Source organism: Dryas octopetala, chromosome 5 (assembly GCF_963921425.1).
Source record: "Dryas octopetala chromosome 5, drDryOcto1.1, whole genome shotgun sequence".
Lineage (NCBI taxonomy): Eukaryota > Viridiplantae > Streptophyta > Magnoliopsida > Rosales > Rosaceae > Dryas > Dryas octopetala.
In genome coordinates, this window is record NC_141370.1 from 14640103 (window position 1) to 14650823 (window position 10721).

A 10721-nucleotide genomic window follows, 5' to 3' on the forward strand; every position below is an offset into this window, starting at 1 on the left:
TATAGTTTTAGAGATAAATATCAATTATGGGAGTGAATTACATAACCGTACCTGATATATGTGTATTTATATATTGTAATTGAAGTGTATTTTATTTAGGGTGACGATTTTTGTACTCAAATTTTGTACATTTGTATTTTTGTCTTTATTTTTTTGTTTTAATGATTGAACAAATAAAAAAAGAAAAATAAAAGAGAATAGTGCAAGTGTACAAAATAAGAATACGAAAATAACTACCCTTTTATTTATACATATATATACTTACATATTAAGTCTATTAAATATAAAATTATTTTATATTTTAAACTCAATCCATGTCGCATCTTTTGTTTTCTTTGCAAGTTGCACATCTAAGTCTATGTAATTTAACAACTGATTAATATATTGTACCGTACAACATCAACATGAAATATGGTACAAACACAAACAATAGGCTTAGAAATATACCTTAAGTCTTTGAGATTAGTTCAAAGTGGTAAAAATAAATGAAGTAGTACGTTAGTTAAAATTAAGATAAGTCCATAATTTAATTTTCTCCAAAAGCATAGTGCATAAAATAACATTTGTTTCCAATTAAGCAGCTTGGTTTCTCAACATCAAGTACGTACTATATAATCTAAAATCCTTTTATTATTCAAAGATTCAAAGAGGGAATATGTAAACAACTTTTCTCAATATTCTACCTTTTTAGTTAAGCGAATAGTACACTGATTTGCAACATAAGGCACCGACATGATGCCGAATGCCAAAAACAAAGGAGTAGATAATACGTTATTGGCTCAGATCTAGTCAATTCATAATATGCATCTTCTTTACGGCCTTATAAACCATGCTTTTTTCATTCTTCTCTCTGCCTCCTATAAAATCTTCCTCCTCTCTGCATACACTTTGAATCTCTTTTGAACCTTTTGCAGAACATCAAGACTAAAACATGCATGATACGTTTCTTTCCAAGGAATAATAACATTCCTGATCTGGTCACTGTTCCACTTTTCATTTTGCTGAGGAAGATCTATCGTCTTGATCTAGATCTTGACTGCTGAATCTTCTTTACATCCCCTCGGAAATTAATTAAATACTTCAATTTTCTTCATAACTTGTTTGTGAAGCCCTCTAAGGATAAAAGTACCATTTGTAACACATTTTCTTTTAAGTAGTCATAGAGGCGGGATCCACCTATACACAGTGGATCTTATTACATATATGGTATAAGAAATATAGTAAAAAAATTTAATGTCACCATAGGTGGTGTTATTAAATTAAGTGTTATAACATGCGTAAACAATGTTTACGAGTTTATACTTTTAGAATATGGTATTAATAGATATTTACATATTATAACATAAGTTGATTAGTAATATCACGTATTATATGCGTCTTGAGTATTATGGTCGCACCTAAAAATTACTCAGAAATATGGTATATTAATAGTTGGTGCAACTCCTTTGTGCTCAAGACGGATGCCCAAGCTAATATATCCAGGCCCATGTTGTGGGCCTAGTTCTTTCCAGCTCCCATATATGAGTGAATTCATCTTGGGCTGTTTTTACTGGAACCTTTAGGAAATAAGACCATATATGGATATGGGCTCTACTGGACTCTCCTTTTTTCAGGGGATGCTTCTAAATGTACTCAGATACCCCCATTATTTATTTTTTTTCAATTCTGTCTTACCTTCAATTTTTAGAAAAAGGAAAAATTGTTTTTAAAATGATAGAAATCTCACCAGTTTCTCAACTACGGGTGGTCCATGGTTGCCTTTGTAGATGTGGGTTTTATGGTTAGATCGAAATGACTTTTTTTGACTCCTAAATTCTCAATATTAATGAGTGGTTGAGGTGAACATAGGTCATCCCCTAACTTAGATCACCTAATACGCATTTTCAGGGAGGCAACCTATATACTCCGTCAAGCTCACTTTTTTTGGTAAATATGACCACCATGTCGAGCCCACTCTTATACAAATTAATGAGTTAGGTAAGCTCTAATTTTCAATAAAGTTCTCAACCACCCTAAAAACCCTAACACATGGCATGGATAAAGGATTACAGAAAAATGATTGGTTAAACTATATTTTTGTTCTTCAAAGATGACCTTTTTTATGTCTCATACCATGCACATGCTAGTCATTTTATTAAGAAAACCAGAAAATCAATTAATTCATAAAAGAAGAAAAATCAATTAATTCGTGGTAGCATGGTTGCAATCGACCGGAGAGAGATTCACAAAGAAGAGAACCAGAGAGAGAAAGGGAGAGAGAGAGAGAGAGAGAGAGAGGGGAGGCTGGCGCCCACTGGAGACAGTGGCCGGGATCTGCATCGACGTTAGGGTGGGGTGGCTGGGTGTGAGGTGATAAATGAGTGTGTAGTGAGAGGAAAAGAGGTGTGCATTTAGCAACCCTCAAATATAAAAAACTCGAGTCAAAATAGAATATGTAAAACCTTATTAAGACACTAACAGATAAAAACATACATTACTATCTATTTCTATTCACGCATATATGTAAGAGGCGGATCCGTGACACCATATTTTTTACATAAGTTTTGACACAAATTTTCAATGGGGTCTATTTCATATAAGATTTTAACGATCCGAACTATCTATTTATTTATTTTTTTCATTAAACGATTATCCTTATAAAAAATTAGGTAAATCGGAAACTATTTACCTACAAAGATTAAATGGTCAATATTAGTCAACAAAATAAACATTTGAAATGTTGACAATTTAATCTTTGTAGGTAAATGATTTTTAATTTACCTAATTTTTGTAAAAATGATTTTTTAATTAAAACATAACAAATAGACGGTTCGAATCGTTAAAATGTTATATGGAATGAGCCCTATTAAAAACTTTGAAAACTTGTGTAAAAAAATATTGTATCCTGGATCATCTCGTATATATAAGATCAAAATACATTATTTACTTGACAAAAAAGAAGAAGTACATTCTTAATCCGCTACAGTTTTAGAAGGTCCATTCCCACTCGAAAGATGACGTGGTCCACACTCGACAGTAGTAGGCGGTGCAGTTTATCAAAACTCAAACAACCTAGTTGTACCTGAATAGGAATAAATAATCCATATATATCCTACAAAATAATGAGAATATTATAAATTTATAATTATCTACATATTGAATCACAATCAAATAATTGAATAGTTTATTCATTGTCGTTAAAGTCTAAATATAACCTAAAATAAAACATTCGTATCCTCAAAGCACATTGTATGATGGATGAATTCACAATATGATCTCAATAACCATAAATATTCATAAGTATTTTCTAATTGTTGGATCAAAATCCAACAACTAGTGATACAATGCTAACCGTTAGATAATTTTATTACAATGGTTAGTGGCCATACATTTTCATGGTTGCTAATGCTCATATAATGAAGAGTTAAATAACATAATATTCTTTGATTATAAAATATCTTATGTTAATTTATATCATATATTCAAGTAAAAATTTATCTAATTATTAATTTAGATTAGTAGTCTGACAACATATAACATGTCAAAACAACATTTTTGTATGCGTGTCAAATGACAAAATAACATTTTTTATTCATAAAATTAATTTGAATGATCAATTAGTATATTATTATTTTTTTTTTTAGAATGATGGATTAGTGTATTCTTATTTAAATGTATGATTTAAAATTCTTATAACATGAAAAATTGTTTAGCAAAGAGAATCCAAGGGTTGATTAAACAAAATTTGCACTTTGCACTAAAATAGAAGTGAGATTTCGTGCAAGAAACCATGGCCTCCGAATCTGCTTTATAGATTCATACACATGGCCAATGGGGCCTTAACCCTTTGATCTGGCTCTCATTCATTCACCTACAAATCAAGAAAATAAGAAATTCATATTATACTAATATGGAGACCAAGTTTCCAAAGCTGGCGTCCAATACTAATAATAATACCAGCCTTCGTGTTCAACTTCACATTCCACTACTGACAAGCTATAACAACCCAGCACCAACCCTCAATTCCCACCTCCTTTTTAAACCCTTCTGAGGTGTGAAGCCAATTTATCAAACACATGGTGTGCGTCTCTGAGAGAGGCTGAGAAAAAAAAAAGGTCGATCATGGTGAACTTAGTAGCTCTACAGAGGCCATTGTTGCATGGGCTAATGAAGATGGCAGGAGTTCAACCCTACACGGTGGAGATCGAGCCCGGGACTGCCATGAACTTCTGGGTCCCAAACGAGACCATTGAAAAGCCTAAAAAGGCCCAAAAGCCCAACATCAAAAAGCCCACTAAGCCCGTGGTGGTCCTAATACACGGGTTCGCCGCCGAGGGGATAGTGACGTGGCAGTTCCAGATTGGCGCGCTGACAAAGAAATACTCAGTCTACGTGCCCGACCTCCTCTTCTTCGGCGGCTCCGCCAGCGACAAGGCGGACCGTTCGCCGAAGTTTCAGGCGGAGTGTTTGGCTGCGGGGTTAAGGAAGGTCGGGGTGGAGCGGTGTATTGTGGTGGGGTTTAGTTACGGTGGGATGGTGGCGTTTAAGATGGCGGAGCTGTACCCGGAGCTGGTTGGTGCCATGGTGGTCAGTGGCTCCATCGTGGCTATGACTAGCTCGGTCCGCGATGCCATGATGGAGCGGCTCGGCTTCGCTTCGTCTTCGGAGCTTTTGCTGCCCAGCTCTGTCAAGGGTCTCAAGGCGCTTCTCTCTGTTGCCGTGCACAAGAAGCTGTATTTTCCTGATCGCCTTCACAAAGACTTCCTCGAGGTTGGTGCTATTCATTTGTATGTGTTTAATTATTGATATTTAAATTTTTAACAAAATAGGCTCTAAATTTAACTGGTAAAATAATATGTCGTTAACTACATTTTTACACTTACTACACAACTTAGATCCAATAATTTAAACTGTTAATTTAATTTGTAGGTCCACATTCAAATATGAAATTATTTAGCTATTTTAATTATCAGCACAATTATTTTAAAGGTCTATTAATTTTAATTAACTACTAAATTTCAATAATTTTTTAGTTTAAGTATCAAAATTAAATAGAATTTTAGATTAGGTACTAGTTGAAAAGTTAAACAAAATAATAAAGTAAAAAGTATTAAAATTTACAAATATATTACATCACATGCTACTACAATAAAAAAATAAAAATAATATTACATCACAAATATTATATTAATTTATACTATATTGTTTTGGTAAATTGAAAGAGACAACTCACACCACTATACCATATATTATTTTGAGTAAAAGTATTGTTTTGACCTCTATTTATACTATATTGTAGTATAATTTCTCTAAAAAAAATTTAATTAAGTCACAATTTAACTGTGACTGTCTCACAATTTATATGTAACTGTTGTTCAGTCACAACTAAATTTGAAGTTGTGAATGTCGTACAGTCACAATTTAATATGAAATTGAGATTACATTAGCAAATTTTCAAGATAATATAAAAGCCTCAAGGGCAATTTTGTCAAAATCTTATAAATTTTAACTAACACTCATCATATGTGGGTAAAAGGACAAAAATGTCAAATGGAAAAGACTCAAAACAAAGGGGTCAATATGTTTGTGACATAATCTAAAAAACTACATTTAAATTTGGTAGTTCAATTAAAATATTATATGGTCTTCATGCTATACCAAAAAATTATTAAGATTTGGTATTTAATCCTAATTTTCTATTATTTTAATGTTTTATCAAAAATTGTGTTTGTTTATTTATTTGAACATAATTAGCTTATTAATAGTTGATTAAACGATTTTCGATTTAGTTGATTTTTTACAAGGATGATAATTTGAATGAAGATCTAAAAAGTGAACCATTTATATTATGAAATTACGTTATGTAGTGGGCCCAAAAGGATAATTAGTATCGTATTATTTTACTAACTCGTTAATTCTAGAACACTGTTAATTTTTAACAACTGTACACATATTATATAATTTGGGCCTTTGTTAATATTATCTTTAAAGCATAAAATTTTTGGGCCTTTGTTAATTGTTATGCATGTTCATAGGTGATGTTCAACCACAGGAAGGAGAGATCAGAACTCCTTGAAGCTTTAGTCATTGATACAAGAGACCCAACCATCCCCAAATTCCCACAGGTAAAACCCCTGCATTCTGTTCAGCAAGCTAGATGCTTCCATATTTTTGTTTCAGTTAGTATTCTTTATTACATCATCAAATTTATCCTCTCCAAAAGTGGTAGCGTTAATTTTCATGTTTTTCTTAAACATATCTTTGCAGAGAATACATCTCTTATGGGGTGAAAATGATCAGATATTCAAGCAGGAGCTTGCCCATAACATGAAAGAGTAAGTGAAAGTCCAATGAAACTACATCATGTGTCAGGGAAATCAGGCTGAAAATTAATGCATTATATTTATATTTTCCGAAATGTTCATTTGCTAGATTAAATCATTAATTAGATTGATTCTTAAGGAATGTGTGGGCTGAATTCATAGTCCAACAATATAACATTGTTAAGTGCTCGATCATAATATAGAGGTGCTAATTGATGGCTCTGAATGGTGTTTATATATATATGCAGACAACTAGGAGCAAATGCAACATTTGAGAGCATAAAGAAGGCAGGTCATTTGGTTCACTTGGAACGACCTTGTGTTTACAATAGGTATCTCAAGCGATTCCTTGCTTCCCTGCATGAAGATGGAGCCCAAAAATAAGACTATCATTCCTCACTATCTCATATACTATATAATATTTCACTGCCTATTGTTTGAAGTAAAATGAAAAACTGTATTATTGTTTAATGTTTATGAGTTAAATAGCTTAATCTTGTCAGCTGGTTGATTAAAATTTAGATTTAAGATGATTATTCTGAGAATTTGAATGAAGTTTCTTCTCTTCCATTAATTCATCTAAGCAAAGCTTTCATAGAGACCTTTAGATGATAATAATCAAACAATAAATGGACACTACAGCCTATTGGACCCGAAAGCCCAATGAACCGAAGGCTTTATGATGGCATTGGGCCATTTCCCACCTTAAAAGAGGCGGTTACTAACAGATATTTTTGCTTCATAAAAAAAAAAAAAAAAAAAGGACATTTTTGGTAAACCCATTCATAGAATTTAGAACATCGTCTCTTTGGTCTTTACCGCCACCAACCGTCGTCGCCATCATTGCTTATTCACCTCTCCGACTCTCAACTCTCACTCTCTTCATGGCTAAGCGAACCAGAGCTCAAACCCGAACCCGAACCACCCAAACCCAAATAACCCAAGCACCCGAACCCGCCACCGCTTCTATTTCCCAAAACCCCTCCACTTCCCCCAAAATCCCATTCCGACCCCGAAAAATCCTAAAACTCGCCACCACCCCCTCCCCCACCGCCAAGCCCAGCGACCAACCACCCTCCTCTACTTTCCCCAAAACCCTAAACCCATTAACCTCTCAATCCGAAATCAACCTTGCCCTCCACCACTTACGGGGCTCCGACCCGCTTTTAGCGGGTCTGATCGATTCCTACAACCCTCCGGCATTCGATTCAACTCGCTCGCCATTCCTATCCCTCGCGAGAAGCATTCTCTACCAGCAACTCGCCACCAAAGCCGCCCAATCAATCTACACCCGCTTCGTCTCGCTCTGCGGAGGCGAGGCCTTGGTCCTCCCCGCCGCCGTGCTCTCGCTCTCGGCCCCCCAGCTCCGGCAGATCGGAGTCTCGGGCCGAAAAGCTTCCTATCTTCATGACCTGGCAGACAAGTACAGTGATGGGACTCTATCGGATTCGTCGATTCTCGAAATGGACGACGAGGATTTGCTCACAATGCTCACTGTGGTTAAGGGAATTGGGGTTTGGTCGGTGCACATGTTCATGATTTTCTCGCTTCGCAGACCAGACGTGCTTCCGGTCGGCGATCTCGGTGTGAGGAAAGGTGTGAAGCTGTTATATGGTCTGAAGGAGCTGCCAAAGCCTTTGGAGATGGAGCAGCTGTGTGAGAAATGGAGGCCTTATAGGTCTGTTGGGTCTTGGTACATGTGGAGGTTTATGGAGACTAAGGGGATCTTATAGCAGCAATTCTGGTAGTTGCTCTTTTGCTCTGAATTACACTTTTTTCACATTATTGATGAATTACTCTGCATATTTGATGGTTTTCCACTTGTTGTATCATTATTGAATTTCTGTACTAGTTCACTGAAACTTGAAATTTAGTTCCGCAATCTTCAACATTATGTTCCTGTGTAATCTATTGTTTGTAATGAAGCATAGACTTTTAGTCTTTGCTAGTTATACTTCAAAGTTGTTCCAATTGAAGCTTCACTTTAAGTAATGACTAAGGTTTGATTGGGGTTCGTAAGAATCATAAACAAAACACCAAGTGTGGATTATGCCATGAAGATATAAGTTACCATGATACCATCTTAATCATATGGCTTACAATGGGAGTTTTCAGCTCCTTCTTTTGGTAATTTTGGTTGTCCTGATATTAACTTATCCTTTTTGTGCTTGAGCTCTTGAGTCTTGACTGAAACCTCAGTTGTCTTCTAGCTAGGTTCTGGGTTGATTTCAGTTCTTTGATTCTGGTGTCTTGATATAACTGATCCTTTTTGGGATTGAGCTCTATACTGAAAACCTCAGTTGTCTAGCAAAACTTGACCTTTATACTTGCTGGTATCTTAGCTTCTTACCAAGGCCCTGTTGGTCTAGTTGTTAGTGGGTTTTAAAAGTGGTCTTAAGAGTAAATGCTCGAGGGAGGTGAGAAGAGGTTTTGTGTAAGCTGCCTAATGGGTAGTTTTTGGGTGTTATCTTCTAAAATTCCATTTTTCATGTTGTTATGCTGTTGAGAGAAAAATCTCGCATTGAAAAATAATAGCCTTGCTTAGTGGTTTATATGGAGTTGAGCCTCTCCACCCATCAACAATTCGTTTTTGGATGAATGCCAAGATTTTTTCACGGTTTCAGCATACGTGTCCCAATCTAAGCGCAACTTGACTATTCGGTTCTAAGACACAAGTTGTAGGATTTATCAAGTTCTATAGTGAAGTGGGGATTGATCTACAATTCGGAGTTCTTAATAGTTTAAAGTTTTTTTTGTTACATTGAAGATATGAGTAAATGAGTAGGTTGTTTCATATAAACCTTCATAGTTGATAATGCTCTTAATCTTTTCGTATTGAGTAGTGAATTGACTTTGATCATGTGTATCTTATCATCACTAGTTCACTACATGCTCGTAGTTGGGCAATCTACTTCAAGGCATGCAGGACCTTATAGAGGGAATGTAAGTCACTTCCCTCTTATGGTAGCCAGTCATAGGACACAATACTCGGCCTGGGCCTTAATGACCTAGGATTGGTCTAGACCGACTCATTTTATACTCACAAATTGTATGCCGGCCGACACTTGTTAGTAAGTGTCGGTTTGGGCAAATTTCAAACCGATTTTGACACCGTCAAAGACGGTTAACCGACAGTCGATTGGGTCGGATTGGTATAGGCCTTGACCGACATTGATATTGGGTCACTTTTTGGCCCAATTTTTAAGGCCTGCATTCAAATTCTCACTATTGAAAAAATATTGGCATTGGCAAGCTTTCAAAAATGGGCAACAATGCATTATTCATAATATTAGAATTTAAACCTGATTATAATTACAAATTGTTAACTACTTAACTTTAAACCTACTTACAATTACAATCCAAATTGAAAAAATAAGGCCATTATAAATTTATAACTTATAAGACCATTAAAAATAAGAAATTATTGTATGTATTTGATACACCGCCACGCGATGTAACTAATTCAACGTATTATAATATAGGTGGATGTTATGAATATTATATACCATACTAATATAAGTATATCGTCCAATAATACTCTCACACATTTGATTGGTTACATCACGTGACGGTGTATCGGATATACACAATAATTTTTCCATTACAACCCAATTACAACCTAATTTTAAGACCAAGAATTTGAAATGCCTTCAAACTTCTCTCTCTCTCTTCAAATTCCAAATATGAAGAAATGCGAGATTGAGAGCATTTTGAAAGGGTTGGTTGCGTTTTGGTCCAAAATGCAGACATCAAATGGTGTATGGTGCATGATAATGATCATGCACCCTCTATTTAACGACCCACATTCAATATAAATATAAATAATAATTAAAAAACATAAAAAATAATATATTGGTTCGATTCGGTAAATTGACGGTCTATGACTAACAGAATTGTTACCGTGAACCACAATGGTTGATTCGATTCTCGTACCAACGCTGACTCTCTCGGACAACCGCCCAACTCAATTTTTTGCTAATCGTTGGTCTGCTTGTCAGTTATTTCAACCCAACCCTAGTTCTGATGAGGCTGGTGCCATGGCAATCGTGTTTGAAGAAATTTTTTTAAAAAATAATGTAAAAGAAACATAGGATTATAGTGTAAGTGTGTTTTAGGATTGAGGAGTTGAGTAAAGCTATTTGTTTTTTAAGAGTACTAAAAATCAATGAGAATAACTTGACTGCCTGCCCTTGTGATAGGGGTAGGGTTGTGTAATGGAAGAGAGAGAAAGAGAGAAGGAGGAGAGGAGAGGAGAGGGAGAGAAGAGAGATAGAGAGGTGGTATCCGTGTTATGTAAGTTCCTCTAATTATGGAAGGCTAATGAGTGGAACTGTGGAATTCTTGTTATACAGGAAGAGAAAAATATAAAGTTGAGGCTTTGAGGCAATTGGTGGGTTCGCACTTGGCACTTGGCACTTG

General features: G+C 35.3%; 2 protein-coding genes across 2 annotated transcripts; both read left to right on the forward strand.

The window, feature by feature from the left end:
• Window positions 1-3982: 3982 nt before the first annotated feature.
• LOC147284674 (uncharacterized) lies at window positions 3983-6686 on the forward strand. Its single transcript, XM_086244982.1, has 4 exons — window positions 3983-4749; window positions 6015-6104; window positions 6247-6314; window positions 6551-6686. The coding sequence occupies exons 1-4, from the start codon at window positions 4102-4104 to the stop codon at window positions 6684-6686; spliced, it is 942 nt and encodes a 313-aa protein (XP_086101108.1). The 5' UTR covers window positions 3983-4101.
• Window positions 6687-7064: 378 nt separating this feature from the next.
• LOC147284675 (DNA glycosylase superfamily protein) lies at window positions 7065-8217 on the forward strand. Its single transcript, XM_086244725.1, has one exon. It carries the CDS (start codon window positions 7187-7189, stop codon window positions 8033-8035), a length of 849 nt encoding a protein of 282 aa, XP_086100851.1. The 5' UTR covers window positions 7065-7186; the 3' UTR covers window positions 8036-8217.
• Window positions 8218-10721: the final 2504 nt, after the last annotated feature.